The following is a 20,861-nucleotide window of genomic DNA, read 5'->3' as shown; positions in this document are numbered from 1 at the left end:
ATCCCTGGTCTGGGGAGATCCCACATGCCGCGGAGCAACTAAGCCCGTGCGCCACAACTACTGAGCCTGCGCTCTAGAGCCCACATGCCACAACTGCTGAAGCCCACGAGCCACAACTACTGAAGCCCACGTGCCTAGAGCCCGTGCTCCTCAACAAGAGAAGCCACCACAGTGAGAAGCCCGCACACCGCAACAAAGAGTAGCTCCCGCTCTCCACAACTAGAGAAAGCCCACGCACAGCAACAAAGACCCAATGCAGCCAAAAATAAAAAATAAATTAAATTAATTAATTAAAAAAAAAACACTTAAAAATATGAAAGCCATTTTTAGTTCCCAGGCCATACACAGATAGGAAGCAGGCTGACCTGAGAGCCACAGTTTGCTGACCCCTGTTATAGTACTTATATTTCTTATTTGTTTAACTTTTTTTACTCTGCCTCTTAAATGATGTTTTACTTCTACCTTGACATTTTTCTTAAGTTGTCTACATGGTTTTCAACACTCTGGTAAAGGTATGACCAACGCTAAATAAAAAATGGGAATATAACCCCTTCTTTTCTATTTCTTTATCTTAGTGTTACATTTTCCATTTGAAAATGACATGACTGACCCATTCTATTTTTTTATCCATAGGCTTTTTAAAAAATAATGGGTAGTTTTGTGTTTTTCCTGTTTATTTTTTTCTTCCAAAAGTGTTATACTTGGTGCTTTCTTCTTTCAGACCTAACGCTGAATTTTTCATCTTTTCTTTACCTGGTAATAGTTCTAAAATTTAATTCTGGCATTCAAAACAAAAACTGGTAGAGACATCAGAAGAACAAAGTGAATAATATTCAAACAACACAATTGCATGTAAACATTTGTTGTGTGACTAGATAAAATACTTACATCAAGATAAACAATATCCATATAATATCAGATCTGCAAATACATCATCTGACTTGAGGGGAATTCCTAGTTGCTTCTGTGTATTGCACTATTCAGCCCCACAAGATGCTGGAAAGCATAACGTAGTGGAAATTGTACAGATAGACTTGCTTTAAATTCCATCTGAGTCTTACTAGGTATATGATATTGGGCAATGTAATTAATTTCTTGGAGCCTAAGTTTCCCTGAAGCATGCAAAATACATAGTCAGTGATGGAAATTCCCATCCACCTTTCTTCCCCTGTAAGCATGATCTTTCATCACAAGAAAGTCGCCATGTTAAAAAATTAGGGGGAAAAACAGCCCATATTTGGTGATGGTGAGGGTGTTTGGTATTAGTTTTAATCTTACGCAGATATGAAGTTAAAAAAGAATCTAGCAATGTACTAGATTTTTGTACATTGTACAATGAACCAATGTACTTTTAAGGTAGTATACATGATAAATGTCTATACTTTTCATTAATATTTCCTCTGCCTTTATTTTACTTCTGAAAACTCAGGTTTGACAGTTCTCTGGAAGATCTACCTGAGAGTGGACCTCACCCACCTGCAACTCCTCAGGTTTTACATGTTGGTAGCCAAGTAGCCACACTTTCTAAAGTAACTACATATCCTAGGTAGAGTTTTTTCCTCTTGGTATGTCTAAATTTTAATGCTGGTGGTGAAATTAAAATACTAAAACTGTTTGACTAAAAAGGAAAAAGGGATCATAGATTACAGAACTGACATCACTAATATATAGACAAAGCTTGGCCTCAGCTTTGGAACACTGCTTTACACCGCTTTTACATTTTTAATTTTTTGTTTAGATTCTAAGTTTTAGTGTCAGGAAATCTGTGCCTTTTGTTTATTCACTGTGATTTGGAAAGTCAGCTTCCTTAAGTTTGACATAAGTCTGCTTTACTGAATTAGAGCATTCCCCTCTAAAAAAAGAGTGATAGAGATTATGTGTTCCAGTTGCCCAGATATTCTAAAGGTATTCTGGTTAATTCTTCTTGTGAGATTTTTCTGGACTCTGCTGATACTGAGTCTTTTTATATTATTATTTGTGATACAATATGATAAAAGAAATTCATTAGTTTCCTTTTCTTTTTACAGAAGAAGGATAATTTAGCTGATTTATTTTTTTAGCTGACTTTTTTATAGACTTCAGTTTCTCGTTATTATTCACCATTACTTCCCTCAAATAGTAGCCATTGCCTCAAAGATGCAGAGTAATTGAGAAACTCAAAGTTGTGTCACTGATAACTTTATTCTTCCACTTGGCATGACACTCATATTCCCCTGCTCTGCCACTGATAACATCTTTCTTTTCTCTTTCTCAGCCCCCATTCTTTATCTTCTAGCCATTCACAACAGTTAAAACATAGCCATAGAGTTCAGTTAAATTATAGACTTAACAAAAAATTATACTTAATTCTGTGTGTGTGTGTATATATATAATATATATTATATATGTAATATATATATTATATATATATATATTTAATGGCTTGCCACTGTTTTTTAAATTTGTCTTCTAATGGTTTGTAAAATTGTAGCCAGTGGAACTAGGAATAATGGATTATCAGATTCTTCTGACAGGGAGAAGAGACTTATGTCAACCCTCACAGTTTTAGACATCTGAGCTCTCATTAGCCTGGGTTGAGTTTGGTACATAATTACTTTGTTTTGGAGGTGGCCATTGTCACCAAATTTTGGAAAAGGTGATCGTAGTGTAGTGAGGATGTTCATTAAGAAGTTGCACTCATAAATGAAGGAGACACAGATTTCACCCCATGCATTTTAGACTTTCTTTTTACTTAATAAAAAAGAAATTCTCAAATTCCAATTTGATAACCAGACTTGAAAATCATTACAGTCCTAATGATGGAGTGTTAAGTCCTGTCTAGGTGTACGACCTTTTCTAAAAGACCAAAGGAAACTAATTATTATTTTAAGTAATAAGAATTCTGAAGATAAAATTTCATACCAGCATTTTTGAATCTTTACAGGGCTAACTGAAAATAGAAATGCAGCGTGTCCGCAGAGAAGGTGATCTTTTAGTCATATTCACTGTAATTACTGTTTATTTTACAAAGGTGCTTGCCATCCCCAAATAGTTTTACTCTCAGTATTTTAAAGTTATTTCTTGTCCATATTAATACATATTGCTGCTTTTGAATAGGCAGCTGGTTGTACCTGCTTCTCTTGAAAACACAAGTCTCATTAAAATGTGAGGCTCTGGGTGTATATCATCTCTAAGGTAAAACTCTTTATGTAGAGACTTTTTTGAAAAAATTAACATAACCTTCCTTTCTCTGCTTACAGAAATTCACACTTCATGTTTGGATTCAGTTTCTACTTAGTTGTTGACAAATCAGTCTTCAAATGTGTGTTGTTATACTGATTTCATTATAAATAGGATTAGAGACAGTGAACTTAAAAACATTCAAAGAAAGTTTGTATGTTCAGAACATCAGTTTTACAGAGGATTATGTATCAGATTTGAATTTCTGAGAGAAATCCTAGCAACAGAAAATAAAGGACCCAAGCTCCTTTTACACTTGTGACATGTCACACCTTTATAAAATCTAAATATTAATATAGCATGGCTGCTATCTTATCTTTATTATGCTACCTCTTCTCACTTTCCTTTTTGTTCTTCTCCTCTGTTTTTCTTTCTCTACTGATCAATTTAAGCAGCTCCACAAGAAATGTGGCGACAAGTTCTTTGGAAGGGTCTCGAAACTTGCCTACCTTGTCTTCTCCTGCTAGATATAGTGCTGCCGTTCTGAGCAGCGCAGCCGCTACTGTGTCTGCTGTTCTTGCTGCAAAAACCAGGTAGAACTACATGTACAATGTGCGTCTCATGTGAACCCGGCACTTTTCACTGTCTTACAACTCACCTCCGAGAAAACTTACCCATTTGAAATAGTCACAGCCCTACTGTGAGATCTTCATTGTATTGGGGACATTTTTTCTAGGTTGCGGATATATCCCACAGTGTTTATTACTGATTTTTCTTTAAATTATCCTTTTATCTCTTTTCATTACCACCATTTATCTGTGATATTTCTCAGTTGTGTGGATTGTTGCATTTTGTTTGCCTTATTATCATTTTTAATCTTTATATCTGAAACACAATCCATTATAAATAGGTATTTTAAGTTTCTGTTGGTTTTACCTTCTCCCACTAACTGGTTATGTTTGAGGTTGATCTAAAGCCTAACTATTCTAATATCCCTTTCTCCTATAAAAATAGTAAAAACCTTTTTATTGTTGTGGGGTTTTGTTTTTACATAAGTTATAGTAGTCTTCATAGCTTTAAATGCTTTCCAAAAGATTGCCTTGATCAGTTTTGGTGAAAATTTAATCAATTCTGTATTAATGAGTAGAATAACATAATAGACTTTTCTCTTCGTCCTCTTTCCACTTCTTTGTTCTCTCTGTCTCTGTCCCTGTCTCTCTCTTTCTCTGGAAATGTTTCAAATCATAAACTGTAAAAACTACATACTTTCTTCACTTGGTAGTGTGATTTTTCAACTTAAAACTCTTTCTGAATGCTCACCAGGCTCTCCAGTCCTGAAAAATATCACTCACTCCTGGATGCACTTTGCATCAGCCCTGTTTCCAAGCCTTTAGCTTTTTCGTATCTCCAGCCCTCGAGGAAATCAACTGGCTCTGTCCATGTTAAGAAAACCAGGTACTGGGAGAGCGGATGTCACAAGGGGTGGTTTGCTGTGGAAGGTACTGCTTTCTCTAACGCTGAAGTGTCATATTAACAGCCCAGATGAGAAAATCCTAGAGCTCATTTGTGTCCAGTTTTAAATTAACTGTAATTTCAATGCAGTGATAATGCACAAGCATGTTATTTTGTATGATTATTAACTTGCCTTTTAATCCTTTGTGACATCTTTTGTTAGCACATTTGATATTTGGTATGAAATTACGAGTAATAGTACAAGTATTTAACTTAGAGTAGAACCCTGTTTTTTATTGCATGGATGTTGCTATATGAGAAGAGTTAAATGTTTAATAAAACATACCTTTATACCTTTTGAAAAAATGAAAAAGAATAATAAAATAATTGGTTTTGATTGGCTACTATCTTATAGCTCGTAGATATGAAGGTTTTATGTGGGCAAACAACTTAATTTTCTCCATATCTGGGAAATACTGAAACACAAAAATGAATTTTTCTCCTAAACTTAACAATTATGCTAAAATTATTAGGTATACCATAAAAATAAAAATATCTTAAGTATTTACTAAAGGTATAATCTTAATGAAATGACTGTATTATTTCTGACAAAACATAAAATTAATGACAGAGGGTACAACTATGACTATAATTCGTAAAAGCATGATATGACACAGGCTGCCTGTTGATCATGGGTTTGTGTCCTACCCACTGTTATGGATATTCTCATTATACTTAATTACAAGCATACCTCGGAGATATTACGGGTTTGGTTCCAAACCATTGCAATAAGGTAAATAATGCAATAAAGTGAGTCACAAATTTTTTGGTTTCCCAGTACATTTATATAAAAGTTATGTTCACACTATATTGTATTCTGTTAAGTGTGCAATAGCATTATGTCTAAAGTTAATGTATATATCTTAATTTAAAAATACTTTATTGCTTAAAAATGCTAACCATCATCTGAGCCTTCAGTGAGTCATAATCTTTTTGCAGTAGTAACATGAAAGATCACTGATCACCAATCACCATTAACAAATGTAATAATAATGAAAAAGTTTGAAATATTGTAAGGATTACCAAATTATGGCATAGAGACACTAAGTTAGCAGCAAATGCTTTTGGAAAAATGATGCCAATAGACTTGCTTGTTGCAGGGTTGCCACAAACCTTCAAGTTGTTAAAAAAAAAACTGCAATGTGTGCAAAGCACAGTAAAGTGCAATAAAATGAGGTGTCCCTGTATAATTCTAGATTACTTTTAAGGGAGATTAAATCAGGGGGACAAACAGCAAAATGTACAAGAGGTCATTGTACATTTTGCTCCAAGAAAAAATATACCCGAAATTATTTTATACTTGTGGAATTGTGATTGTTAAATGAGCAGAAATATTACATTGTCAGGGCTAAGTCTGTACAAAGACAGGTTACTAACTACCCTTGGAATAAAAGGTTCCTTTGAGAACCTAATGGAATGCTCTAAGCATTGATTGACATTAAATGGAGATGGGATGGGGAAAGATGCTGATTATGAGAAAATACTCCCTTTCTCCATTAGTACCATGCTCATTCAGCTTTTCGCTTTATATTCCAGTAAGTTATTTTGTTCTCCCTGTTTTAACAGAAAAAGAACAACATAAAAATCCTGGCATACCTTGTTTGATTGGAGAATTTTAATGCTTTTCATTTATCATTGTAAAACTGAGGACAGTTTTATAACTTTTTTGTATGTAGTTGTTACATGTAAGGCAATCTGTAAGCAGGAAAATTTACTCTAAAAGAAATGAATCCTAGATAGTTTTTCCTTCAAGTCAGGTGTCTTATTGTTTAAATAAACTTTTTGTTTTTGAAAAAAAGGTATGCCTGTACTTATGGACTAACTGAATATCCATGCACCCACTTCTAGAGGAAGTGTTAGTAGTCATTTACATTACTTTTTATTAACAGCAATAGGCACAAACTAAATATGTTTCGATATTTGGGAAAGGAAAATGGTTCTCAACAAGGTAAGCTAGTTGGCATTCTGCAAAGCTGCAGTGCAGGGTTTCCTGAGGAGACCTTGCCACTTCAGTGAGAGGAGTACCAAAAGAGCAGTTGGGTTAATGTCAGAGGTATTTTATCCCTGATGTTTGCTTTTGTATAACAGTAATCTTTAAAATAAAATTATAATAAAGTGTAGTATAATACCAGAATTGTGCCTTTCTATTATAGTATATTTAACATGTTGAATTTTGATACAAAACGTCTAACTTAAAGAATTTTGCTTAGGAAAATACAAAAAATTTTCTTGTAAATAGGATTCTGGAACAAAGGAGACTCATGACTGCTCTATACATCTAGGTCCTTTCATAGAGTTCTGACAGGAGAATTCTATTGAAATTAAAAGTTGTTTATAATTATGACCTTCCAAAAATACTCCTTTTCTACTACTACAGAATCTATGTATATCAATTTTTGTAAAAGTTTAGCTAAAAACTATGTAGTTTAAACACTGATAATTAAACTTGCAATGTACAGCTGGCTTTTTAAAAAACATTTAAATGTGTAATTAGAATAAAAGTTACCTCCAGATTATTCTTTGAACAGATTTTCCTTTGAAAATAGACTTGAACTTTCCAACTGTTCCCAATCTGCAGCTGAAATTGATTTGTTGTAATAGTTAAACAAATGTGGGAAAAGAATGTAAACTCAAGATAAATCAGGTTGCTGACACTGAAAGTTAACTTCTCTTCGTTTTTCTTTTGTCCTCATTAGCTCAGTTTTGAAAAGAAACCTTTGCTCTGTCAGTATGTTTTTCTCCATTTTCAGTTTTTTGAATATGAAACAGAATCTTTAGTATTCTTGAGATGGAAGTCATATTAATTTAACATTTTATTTCAGTGCTTGTTTATTTGGCAGACTAGTGAAAATAACCATATTTGATTGTTAGCTTCTGTGGTATTAGCCAACAGTATTTACGGATTTGCTCTGATTTCCTCACTAGAATCTTTCAGAAAGCATTTTAATTTTGTTTAGAATTTAGGTATACCTTAAACAATTTAAATTTAGAAAAAATATATGTGAGTCATTACTTCAGAAATAAGATACCAATCTAAGTATTCATGACATATTATATTAATAAATTAGTTATCAATTTGAAATATTTTGCTGTTAGTGATTACTGATAACATTTTCTTCCCAAATATAAAATTACATAGCCAGTGGCTTTACTAATTTTTTAATCTTTAGTATACGATACCTAATGTTTATGTATTTTCTTTAAATAGTAGCTAACAGTTAAAAATTAGAAAAAAAGACATGGGATATTTAGAGACCTATACATCATATATTCCAATATGTGATTGTCTAGATAAAACCTAATATCTTCCCATTACTACATTAAATATTTTAAGTTGATAGAGCTCTGTTTCCCCAGAGATTAACTTTACTGACCAATCCTGAATATAAATGTAAATGGAAGAACTTTCTTGCTTATAACTTAGATTTTTATAAATTCTTTATAATCTGCACACTCTTTGTATCTGAAGAGTACTGTTTAAGATGTAAACATCTTAGGCCTTTTGGGAGAGAATATATACAAGACTATGTACAAAGGATACAATAAAAAAATGAAAACTTTTTTTGCTTATGAATTATAGTCCATGGGAATTTTAAGAAATATTGTGTTATTTAAAATTGAGGAAGCAGGATTGTGCCTGGTCTCAAAATCCTGGACCAGAACTATCTACAAACTACATTTAGAAGCAGAATTATTAGTACAGATGGAGGATGTTTATTTGATGAATGTATTTATTCCTGGATATCCTAGCTAGATATTACAAGATAATAGCGTTTCTTGAGCATATACTCTGCTCAGCACTGTGCTCAATACCTTACATGTGTTACATGTATTATCTCTACTGCCATACAGTAGGTCCTAGTTGTTTATTTTATATGTAGTAGTGTGTATCTGTTAATCCCAAACTCCTAATTTATCCCCCCTGCCCTTTTCCCCTTTGTTAACCATAAGTTTGTTTTCTATGTCTGTGTAGTCTATTTCTGTTTTGTAAATAAATTCATTTGCAACTTTTTTTTAGATTCCACACGAGTGATAGCATATGATATTTGCCCCTCTCTGTCTGACTTACTTCACTTAGTATGATAATCTCTAGGTCCATTTTTGTTGCTGCAAATGGCATTTTTTCATTCTTTAAAAATTTTTATTTTATATTGGAGTACAGTTGATTAACAATGTGGTAGTTTCAGGTGTACAGCAAAGTGATTCAGTTATACAAATACATGTATCTATTCTATTTCAAATTCTTTTCCCATTTAGGTTATTACAGAGTATTGAGCACCATTCCCTGTGCTATGCAGTAGGTCCTTGTTGGTTATCTGTTTTTAAATATAGCAGTGTGTACATGTCAATCCCAAACTCCCTATCTATCCCTCCCCCAACACACATCCCCCATTGTAACTGTAAGTTCGTTCTCTAAGTCAGTGAGTCTGTTTCTGTTTTGTAAATAAGTTCATTTGCATCTTTTTTTTAGATTCCACATATAAGTGTTATCATATATTTGTATTTCTTTGTCTGACTTACTTCACTTAGCATGATAATCTCCAGGTACATCCATGTTGCCACAAATGGCAGTATTTCATTCTTTTTATGGCTGAGTAGTATTCCAATGTGCGTGTGTGTATGTATGTATGTATACGCCACCTATTTTATCTATTCATCTGTCGATGGACACGTAGGTGTCTTCTGTGTCTTGGCTATTGTAAATAGTGCTGCTATGAACATTGGGGTGCACGTATCTTTAGAGTTTTCGTCTTTTCCAGATATATGCCCAGGAGTGGGATTGCTGGGTCATATGGTAACTGTTTGTAGGAGGCTCCATACTGTTCTCCGTAGTGGCTGCTCCAATTTACATTCCTACCAACAGTGCAGGAGTGTTCCTAAAAGTATTTTAACCTCATTTTACAAATGAGGAAATTTACCAAGTTTAAGTAACATATCAAGGTCACAATAAATGCACCAACCTCAAAGAGTTTATAATGTAGTAGAGGAGCCAAGATACATAAAGAAGTTACTATTAATTAAGAAAAACCGTAGCTATTACAAATTGAAATGTAGCTTTATGCCATGCAGCTAATATCTGCCATGCATTGAAGCAAGGGGTGTCTTTACTTCTAGGAGATTGAGTGATTAAATAAAATATGTTAATTGCTTAGCGTAGTGCACAATGCATGATGGGTATTATTGTGCTACTACTCCTATTGCTAATTATGGATAAGGTTTGGACAGGTGCAGAGGGACAGTGGGGGAGCACCTTCCATGTAGAGCCTGGCAGAGATGTAGAGCTGTGGACAGAAAGGAGCTATGGCAAGAATATAGTTTGTGTAGCAGAGTGGTAGGAGATATGACTGAACAGAGAGATTGTAGCTCTATCTTAGAAGGCTTCAAATGTCAGGCCGACGTGTAACTTAGTCCTCTACTCTCTAAATGGTTGGATCTGGTCGACAGCATCTCCATCTTTTGTGAAGTGCCTTCTGGAAACAAACCTCTCATGGAAAGTGTTTCCTTTGGATGATTTTTCATATTAGGAAATACTTCCTTTTATTGAACCTCGTCTATCTCACCATAGATTTGACTCAACGTTCAGCAAACAGAGAGAGCATAGCCATATAGAGTGAATCCACATGTCAGATATTTGAGCATTAGTCTTATGCTTCTTCTGAGTTTCTTTCATACCATGGGCCAGTTAACCATTTCCCTCAACCTGACTTCACTAGGCTTGGCATTGATTTCCTGTCGTCCTGGTCACTTTCTTCTAAGTAAGTTGGCAACTCTCCTGTAATTAAATTTTAACGATTTCAGGTTATTACACATTAAATGATGATTTGGGTTTTATTATTATTTTCAGATTCTGTGTTTCATCTGTAGATTCCAGTATTGCTTGGTCATGAATTCTCTTTTCAGAATTGTGGCTATATGGATTATTAGTTGTTTTTGTTTTTCAAATCCTCATGAGTAATTAACCCTAGAATTAAAATGGTCTATACTTCTCTGTTACTTTCAAAAATAATTTGTTTGTAATGTGTAAAAATATTGAAAATAAGTCTTTATTATTTGAATACATTAATTATCTTTTTCATATGTTAAGCTCATATTCTGTATCCTAGAGTATGGTTAAGTACTTTGTACATAAATATCTTAATTAAGTCCCCGGAATTCTTATGAGCAAAGCATTATCCCCATTTAAAGTTTAGGTAACTGAGGCTTAGAGAAGTAAAATAACCTGTCCCTCACAAATCTTTTATAAGAACTGACCTATAACATTTAAACCCTGTTTCTATTAATATTATTTAGTGTGTCATCTTTACTGAGAATTGTGTTCAGCACTACCATTAAGTAAACCATCTTTCACTTTTTATTTATGATAAAAATTATTAAAGTGCTTATTTTTTTCATAGTATAGTATGTTTTAACATCAAGCAGATGTGAGGTTTTCATTAAACTGATTAGAAATGTTGGGAGAAGGTGATGGCTCTACTGCACTTGAATTTGAGGGGACAGTAATAGGGAACAGTATTTCAAGAAAGTTAAAATAGCTCTAATATAATTTTTCAAAACTATTTAGTGTCAGAGGTGCCCAGAACCCACCCCAAGGTGTGATGACTCACTAGAGGACTTGACAGAACTCAGTCCATCGTAGTGCTCCTGACGGAGAGTTACTACACTGAAAGAGTACCAAGCAGAATCAGCAAGGAGAAAGGTGCATAGGACCAAGTCCAGAAGAAAGGAGGCTCAGGTTTCCAAAAGTCCTGTCCCAGTGAGGTCATACAGGATGTGTGGATTCCTAGAGCAGTGAGTTATGAGAAGACGTGCAAAGTGTGCTCTACCAGAGAGGCTCTTCAGAAACTAAGTACCTAAGACATATTTAATTGGGGCTTGTCATGTAGGTACGCTGTGCCTTGTTCATACCCAAACTCCAGACTCTCAAAAGGAAAGCAGGGGTTTATCATAAACCACATTGTTGGTATAGTTTAGGCACAATGAGCCACTGTTTATGTGTGTATATATATATATATATATATATATATATATATATATATATATATATATATAGCACAGGCTCCGGACGCGCAGGCTCAGCGGCCATGGCTCACGGGCCCAGCCGCTCCGCGGCATGTGGGATCTTCCTGGACCGGGGCACGAACCGGTGTCCCCTGCATCGGCAGGCGGACTCTCAACCACTGCGCCACCAGGGAAGCCCGGCACCGTTTATCTTTCGGAGAAACTTTTATATGACCATAGGGAACTGTTTACCAGCCAAGTTGCCAAAAGCCAGTCAAAGGGCAGCCTTGCAGCGGGGCTTCCTAAGGATAGGCAGCCTCAGGCCTGCTCTGTTAGGTGTTACCCAGGGTTCAAGAGGCATTGCGAAAATTAGGTAATCTTGGTCATTTGGTAGTATAGTGGGCACGATTGCATTTGAAATTGCATTGAAATTTCCACCTAACAGTATAATTAAGGCTATTTATTTTACTAAAGTCATTTATATAATATCCTATCTTTATTGACCTATTCCTCTAGCTGTTGATTTCAGGTATTGAAGGAATTGAGTTTCTGTGCATGGAATTTTTAGCAAGCGGTAGCTAAATTTCTGTTGAAAACTTAGTAGGATGTATGCATTATTGTTGTCATTGTTGTTACTATTATTATACTTTACCTGAGAGAAACTTATAGTATTGCATCATTCCAAAGAGCATATTTTATAATTTGAACTACCTAAAATTTTTTTTGAAATGATGATATATAAGTATAAATAACAAATGACTGGGATAATAAAAGCCATATGATCTTCTAAATCAAACTGGAACCACCTGTTCCACCTGTTAAGCAAATAGCTCTGATTGAAAGAAGGCAGTGGCAGACTCGTTTCTTGTTTTCCTGTAATCCTGAACACAGAACACTGGATGTTGCGTTAGGCGGTGGATGTTGTCTTTTGTTTACCACTGTGTAACACAATGTCTGGAATATAGTAGGTGCTTAAGTACTTATTGCATGAATGAGTGACTGAGTGTGTGAGTGAAAAGAGTGACTGGTAAGATGTCAGGGAAGCTTGGTTCATAAAATACTAGAAGAATGTGGAGAAGAGGAAAACAGCATCTGTGCCATTTCATAGAAATTATCAGGGAGTCTCCAATAATTAATTGTTTTAATGTAGATGACCCTTCTGAAACGTTGAGATAGAGGCAATTAGCTTCTTATTTAAAAGGATTGGCTGTATAAGTTTTTCAGTGCCTCATTTCTCATGGTAGAACTTTTTAAAGAGAATTTCCAAAGCATTGAAAGAACTGCAGTCTGACTCCTTTCCTTCCCTTTTTCTTTTTTTCTGTTTTAAAAGAGGCAGCCCCTCAGTCATGGTATTAGAGTTTTTCTTTTTAAAATATCAGTTAATTAATTAGTTGTGTTTTTTTTAACATCTTTATTGGAGTATAATTGCTTTACAATGGTGTGTTAGTTTCTGCTGTATAACGAAGTGAATGAGCTATACATATACATATATCCCCATATCCCCTCCCTCTTGCGTCTCCCTCCCTCCCACCCTCCCTATCCCACCCTCCCTATCCCACCCCTCTAGGTGGTCACAAAGCACCAAGCTGATCTCCCTGTGCTATGCGGCTGCTTCCCACTAGCTATCTATTTTACGTTTGGTAGTGTATATATGTATTTTTGTTTTCCTTAGAGATTTAATAAATTGAGGAAAGAACAAATCATTGCTAAGTTAGATCGCTAGCGCATCACCAGAAATGTTTCCTTCTTTTCTCTCCAGCAGCGCCCAGGAGCCCTCTCAGCCACTGGCCGCCGCCGCAGCTGCAGCTGGGAGCACGCCTGAGGGGCCGGGAAGCCCAGGCTCGGCCAGACCAGGGGTGGCCGGGCTCACCACTGCTGCCGCCTTCAAGCCTCTAGGGTCCACCGGTGGCATCAAGTCACCAAGCTGGCAACGGCCCAACCAAGCAGGTACTACGCCCAAGAAATCTCTTGCTTTTTGCCTTTAAGTATAATTATGAAAATGTGTTCTGGGAAACCCATTCTCAACGATCTAAGATTTACAAAGGACTGGGAAAAGTAGGTACAGCACTAGGTACAGTATAAACATTCTCTGTGTGTGTTGCCACTTGCTATTTATAACTATAGAATTGAGAGCGTGGCCTGGTTTCCTGGATTACCCAGGAGGCATGGGTTCCATTGTAAATTTGGGGTCTTATTAACAAACTATGTTGTTGGAAGGTTAGCCCTGGAAATACATTTTAGTTTTCATCACGTATACAAAATAACAACAGAAGCACTTGCTGCCGTCAAACAATTATTGAAGAAAGTTCTTTTACTTCCTGTCCTTGGGCTCCATCTGGAAACCTGAGTTTTCATTCACTTCTACAGATAAAGAGCTTTAAATAAAGTCACTTAACCTTGACCCTCAGTTTTCTGATCTGCAAAGTGGAAGGAGACTAAATGCTTCTCCCAACCTGAATGAAGGTTATGGTCATCGGACAAAAGTACCTCTCTTAAGAGGAAAATGGGACTATACTTAAATGTTGCTGACGCCACCCTCAGTCTTACCTCTTGACACTCTTTACACTCTCCCTGATTGATCTCTCGTCCAGGTTCCTTTTACTACCCAGCCACTGATAATTTACAGTCCTCTCTCTCCTGATCTCCGTACCCTCAAACTTGTTGACCTCCTTACTGTTTCTGGGTGGCACCTCAAATGCAGTGTGTCTGAAAATATCGTACCTGTCTCTGGAGATGTCACAGTCACCCAGGCGCCAAAGCTAGAATGGAAGCTTGAGAGTCCCGCCTCCACCCCCATGTTCCCACAGTAACTAATACCTAATGATTCCACATCTTAGCATTTCTCAAATCTCTTTTCTCCTCTTTGTGGTCACAGCCATTGGTTTGGTTCGGGCCCTGGTCTTTACAAACAGCTCCTAACTAATTTCCCCATCTCCTTCTCACCCTGTCAGTCTGTCCTCCTTAGTGCAAGTGATCTTCTAAAGCTCTCACTTGCCCGTGTCACTCTCCTGCTTCAGGTGCTGGACTGTTTCCCCCTCCTTCACTAATCATTAAGACCTTTGCCACTCTGACCCCTGCTAACTTTTCAAGCTCATTTCCTGCTGCTCCCAATTTATAATCTGTGCTGTGGTTTTAGTAGAGTATCTTCAGTTACTGAGACATGCCATGCTACTCTGCTTTTGAAAGTTCTGGTTCCTTTGCAAAGAAGGAACATTTTTAACCTAATCCCCTATGTATTTCTAGTCTTCCCTCATCAGTTTTGGGATGAGTATTGATTGAATACACAAGGAGCTGCTTGAAAAATATGATAGCTTTAAAAATAGATCATTTATTATTAAAAAAATTTTTTTTTTATTTTGCTTATTTTTGGCTGCATTGGGTCTTTGTTGCTGTGCCCAGGCAGCGAGCGGGGCTACTCTTCGTTGCAGTGTGAGGGCTTCTCATTGCAGTGGCTTCTCTTGTTGCAGAGCATGGGCTCTAGGCACGCGGGCTTCAGTAGTTGCAGCACGCGGGCTCAGTAGTTGTGGCTCACGGGCTTAGTTGCTCCGCGGCATGTGGGATCTTCCGGGACCAGGGATCGAACCCGTGTCCCCTGCATTGGCAGGTGGATTCTTAACCACTGTGCCACCGGGGAAGCCCGGTCATTCATTATTTAAGAACTTTTTTTTTTTTTTTTTACAGTTCGCAAGAGTGGAAAAAGTGAACTTGTAATTAATTAGGAATCCATCTTTGTATTTTCTATAACATTTAAATACATTAACACTAACTTCACTTATTGTAAATTATCTTTAAGAAATCATGAATTTTTTATATAGTTAAAAATACTTCGTAGTGTCATTTTGTATATTCTTGAATTTCCATTACTAATTTTGCAAAGAAGCTCAAAGCTTTGTGCTGTGGGAGAAAGAGGAAAGGCTACTGCATACGATCTAGACTATTTTAAAGAAAAGGCTATTTTATTACTTTTGAAAACTTAAAACTATTTAGACTAATATCATTAGCCTCTGAACTTTCTGGACTATTAATTGACTTAGCACCTGTCCTCTTGGAAAAAATGCTGACACCTTAGCCCCACACATTTTTAATTATTTCCATTTACTTAAAGCTTATCTATGTCGATGGAGAGTTGCTGTAATTATTTAGTATGTGATTAGAATACTGGAAGCAACTTTCATAAAAAAAGTTTTTGGTATGGTAATTGGAAGGGAACAGGAGAATGTTTCCTAAAAGAGCAAGGAAAAGGCTAAATTTCAGAGGTAGAAACTGAAGGGAGGCTACAAAGTATATGTACTGTGAAGGACAGAAAGTATATGTAGTGCCTTTGGAAATTCAGAAACTATGGACAGAAGACCACTCTGACTAGAGTAAAAAGAAAAAATTCCGGTTGACGTGGAACTCCTGGAGGATACACTACAGCAAAATTACCACAAGAGGGCGATCGAATCCTTCTTTCTCTCAGTCTAATTTAATAATCAAAGCAGGTAAATAACTATAATCATGATTCACGTGGTTAGCATTTAAAATACTAATCTTTTTACAGAAGATATAGCTGAATCTAATTTGAGCAAGACTAGAACAGGTTAGAAAATTATACATTATATAACGTAAAGCATTAATTATTGAAAGAAAATGTTTTGCCATTGTGAAGTCTTAGTTGAATTACATCATGATGCTTAGCTCAAATCAGAAAATATTTGCAGAACTCCTGCTGTTTATCTTGCTCTGGGTGCCACAAACTGGCACTTATGTTATTTAAAAGTTACTTATTTTATGCTATTTTGTAAAAATTGTAAAATAAATACAGAATTCCCAGTCACTCAAGTTATTTTATTCTACTCTACCTAACAGTATACCATATTTCAAAAAAAACCCAAAACAAAACAACACCCCAGAATCTACTCTTAGTCTTTGATAAATAGTTTCAAGGGCTTCCTAATGCAAATGGGAAAAGTTCTTTTGATTCAGAAGGTGGTAACTGTCACATGATGGTTCTTATGTTCTTCACAACTCACCCGTGAAAAGGACAGTTCCGACCAAAGGGTGCAAAAGCTACAAAGGCAAGTCACTGCACTAGTGTGGACTCAGATGAAGTGCTAAGCAGGCGGCAGTGCTTCTCTCACATTGAGAACTTCAGGTGTCTTTCTCTTGATAATTCACAGCTGTGCTCTAGTGTGGGTAAAGTAGGAGGAAAAAAAAGATTTTTTATTCCTCCCACCCTTCTACCATCACCCAAGAGTGCCTATCACTAATGATGTCATTTTTATTTTATTTATTTTTAAGGCATTTCTTTCTTTTTTAAAATTTATTTATTTTTGGCTGTGTTGCGTCTTCGTTGCTGTGTGCGGGCTTTCTCTAGTTGCGGCAAGTGGGGGCTTCTCTTGTTGCGGAGTGCGGGCTCTAGGTGCACGGGCTTCAGTAGTTGCAGCACGTGGGCTCAGTAGTTGTGGTGCAAGGCTTAGTTGCTCCGCGGCATGTGGGATCTTCCCAGATCCAGGGATCGAACCTGTGTCCCCTGCATTGGCAGGCAGATTCTCAACCACTGTGCCACCAGGGAAGCCCCACTAATAATGTCATTTTAAAGTAATTCCTACAGTTGAGTGGGCAGGATGGGATTAGAATCACTAAAATGCAGTCTGTGGCCTGCTTAGTTGATTATGAAAGTTTAATGAATCATAGCCAGCATTTTCATTAAAAAATGAAATTGAATAGAAAATATCAGAATATTCTACTATATGAAGTATCTTAACATATTAAGGGTAGGTATCATGTTATGAAAATGTGGCTTTAGATTATATATATGTATGTAAGTGTATATCTATACACACGTACTAACATATATTTTGGATCAGCAGGTAAAATGAACAGCAGGTAAAGTGTATTTCTTATTTTTTATAGTTAAGAAAAAGTTTGAAAGTCACTTACTTAAATAAGTATTTTAGTCATACTTTTGTCTATTTGGGATGACTAATTTAGTTTTGAAATGATAACCGAAAAAAAAAAAGACTGCATTGAAGGGGCTAATTGAAATTTTAAGACCTACTAGAGTATTCTGAACCTGTCGGGGTTTCTATTACCTCCATTGAAATTCTGACTTTAAATCTTAGATCATTTCACTTGTGGTGTAGTATAACCTGTGTATCCAGAAGTCTTTCAAGAAGACAGTAACGTAATGCCAGTTGGTAAACAGGAACTAGGTGAATATGTAACAGCGTTATGGTTTAGACTGGATCCTCTTCTTTTTCTCGGGCATGTGGTTTTAACGTACACCACCACACATGCACAAGCTTGCCGGTGACTGACAAACAGAGAAATATTTTCAGATGCAACGTGTTAAAAAGTTCATAGTCTGCATGAAAGTATCAAGATACAAAAGAAGTGAGAATCCATGCTTGAGTTTTTAAGTAAGCTAGCAATACTACTGCCTACTTGCCCTGTGTTTTGGTAATACTTCCATAATGCAGATGCAGTAGTCCCTTTAGAAATGTTTACTTGTTTACTTGATCTAGAAAAATACACAAAAGGTGAGATTCTTCTTGATATTTTTCAGAATTGAGGATTTGTAATTTTATACTAATATTTTAATTCACTATATTTGTATGTCTAATAGGTTTTTTAATGCTCAAAACCTTCATATTACATACAATAAGTAGTTAGATAGATATTCTTAAAAAGTTCATAAATTTAATCATATAAGTTTAAAAATATGTTCCTGTGTTTATGTAGGTGCCCTAATTTGCTATATAATATTTTTTCTAGATTCTGTTTAGGTTATAGATACCAGTTTAGGTAAATTTAATTCATTTGACACAAGTATATATATAAAATATTACTATCTTACCAAATACAGTCAGATGTTTTTTAACAAATCCAGTCTTAAAGTTATGAAGGACTATATGTTTGATGCACATCAGTTTTCTAACTTTAATTATATAAACTAAATGAGAATGACCAATTCATTAGAATATAAGCAGTGCTTTGCTAGATCAGGCCTACTGTTGTTTTTTTTTTTTTGTCATTTTTATTTTTTTTAACCTTTTATTTATTTTTACTTTTTATTTTCTTTAACATCTTTATTGGAGTATAATTGCTTTACAATGGTGTGTTAGTTTCTGCTTTATAAAAAAGTGAATCAGCTATACATATACATATATCCCCACATCTCTTCCCTCTTGCGTCTCCCTCCCTCCCACCCTCTCTATCCCACCCCTGTAGGTGGTCACAAAGCACTGAGCTGATCTCCCTGTGCTATGCGGCTGCTTCCCACTAGCTATCTATTTTACATTTGGTACTGTATATATGTCCATGCCACTCGCTCACTTTCTCCCAGTGTACCCTTCCCCCTCCCCGAGTCCTCAAGTCCATTCTGTAGTAGGTCTGCGTCTCTATTCCCATCCTGCCCCTAGGTTCTTCATGACCTTTTTTTTTTTTACATTCCTTATACATGTGTTAGCATGCAGTATTTGTTTTTCTCTTTCTGACTGACTTCACTCTGTATGACAGACTCTAGGTCCATCCACCTCACTACAAATAGCTCAATTTCATTTCTTTTTATGGCTGAGTAATATTCCATTGTATATATGTGCCACATCTTCTTTATCCATTCATCTGTCCATGGACACTTAGGTTGCTTCCATGTCCTGGCTATTGTAAATAGAGCTGCAATGAACATTGTGGTACATGACTCTTTTTGAAGTATGGTTTTCTCAGGGTATATGCCCAGTTGTGGGAGTACTGGGTCATATGGTAGTTCTATTTGTAGTTTTTAAAGGAACCTCCATACTGTTCTCCATAGTGGCTATATCAATTTACATTCCCACCAACAGTGTATGAGGGTTCCCTTTTCTCCACACCCTCTCCAGCATTTATTGTTTGTACATTTTTTGATGATGGCCATTCTGACTGGTGTGAGATGATATCTCATTGTAGTTTTGATTTGCATTTCTCTAATGATTAATGATGTTGAGCATTCTTTCATGTGTTTGTCGGCAATGTGTATATCTTCTTTGGAGAAATGTCTATTTAGGTCTTCTGCCCATTTTTGGATTGGGTTGTTTGTTTTTTTGATATTGAGCTGCATGAGTTGCTTGTATGTTTTGGAGATTAATGCTTTGTCAGTTGCTTCATTTGCAAATATTTTCTCCCATTCTGAGAGTTGTCTTTTCGTCTTGTTTATGGTTTCCTTTGCTGTGCAAAAGCTTTGAAGTTTCATTAGGTCCCATTTGTTTATTTTTCTTTTTATTTCCTTTTCTCTAGGAGGTGGGTCAAAAAGGATCTTGCTGTGATTTTGTCATAGAGTGTTCTGCCTATGTTTTCCTCTAAGAGTTTGATAGTGTCTGGCCTTATATTTAGGTCTTTAATCCATTTTCAGTTTATTTTTGTGTATGGTGGTAGGGAGTGTTCTAATGTCATTATTTTACATGTAGCTGTCCAGTTTTCCCAGCACCACTTATTGAAAAGGCTGTCTTTTCTCCATTGTATATTCTTGCCTCTTTTATCAAAGATAAGGTGACCATATGTGCATGGGTTTATCTCTGGGATTTCTATCCTGTTCCATTGCTTTGTATTTCTGTTTTTGTGCCAGTATCATACTGTCATGATTACTGTAGCTTTGTAGTATAGTCTGAAGTCAGGGACCCTGATTCCACCAGCTCTGTTTTTTTCCCTCAAGACTGCTTTGGCTATGCAGGGTCTTTTGTGTTTCCATAAAAATTGTGAAATTTTTTGTTCTACTTCTGTCAAAAAAGCCAGTGGTAGTTTGACAGGGATTGCATTGAATCTGTAGATTGCTTTGGGTAGTATAGTCATTTTCACAATGTTGATTCTTCCAATCCAAGAACATGGTATATCTCTCCATCTGTTTGTATCATCTTTTTTTTTTTTTTTTTTTTTGTGGTACGCGGGCCTCTCACTGTTGTGGCCTCTCCTGTTGCGGAGCACAGGCTCCGGACGCGCAGGTTCAGCGGCCATGGCTCACGGGCCTAGCTGCTCCACGGCATTTGGGATCTTCCTGGACCGGTGCACGAACCCATGTCCCCTGCATCGGCAGGCGGACTCTCAACCACTGCGCCACCAGGGAAGCCCTGTTTGTATCATCCTTAATTTCTTTCATCAGTGTCTTATAATTTTCTGCATACAGGTCTTTTGTCTCCTTAAGTAGGTTTATTCCTAGGTATTTTCTTCTTTTTGTTGCA

The 20,861-nt window shown here is 36.2% G+C and overlaps 1 protein-coding gene across 2 annotated transcripts in view; it reads left to right on the top strand.

The window, feature by feature from the left end:
• Positions 1 to 20,861, top strand: part of PDLIM5 (PDZ and LIM domain 5) — a 215,966-nt gene that overhangs the window by 148,314 nt on the left and 46,791 nt on the right. The window contains exons 8-11 of one of the 2 annotated variants that reach the window (XM_079919693.1): positions 1,430 to 1,546; positions 3,615 to 3,752; positions 4,483 to 4,614; positions 13,430 to 13,617. In XM_079919693.1, the coding sequence (XP_079775819.1) occupies positions 1,430 to 1,546; positions 3,615 to 3,752; positions 4,483 to 4,614; positions 13,430 to 13,617 (575 nt within the window). The remainder of the gene's footprint in view (positions 1 to 1,429; positions 1,547 to 3,614; positions 3,753 to 4,482; positions 4,615 to 13,429; positions 13,618 to 20,861) is intronic. The other variant, XM_079919692.1, reaches the window with a different exon arrangement.

The sequence above is a fragment of the Stenella coeruleoalba genome, assembly GCF_951394435.1.
Source record: "Stenella coeruleoalba genome assembly, chromosome: 4".
In the NCBI taxonomy this organism is placed as follows: Eukaryota; Metazoa; Chordata; class Mammalia; order Artiodactyla; family Delphinidae; genus Stenella; species Stenella coeruleoalba.
Note: the sequence above shows the minus strand (reverse complement) of the source record. Positions and strands in the feature narration are given on the sequence as shown.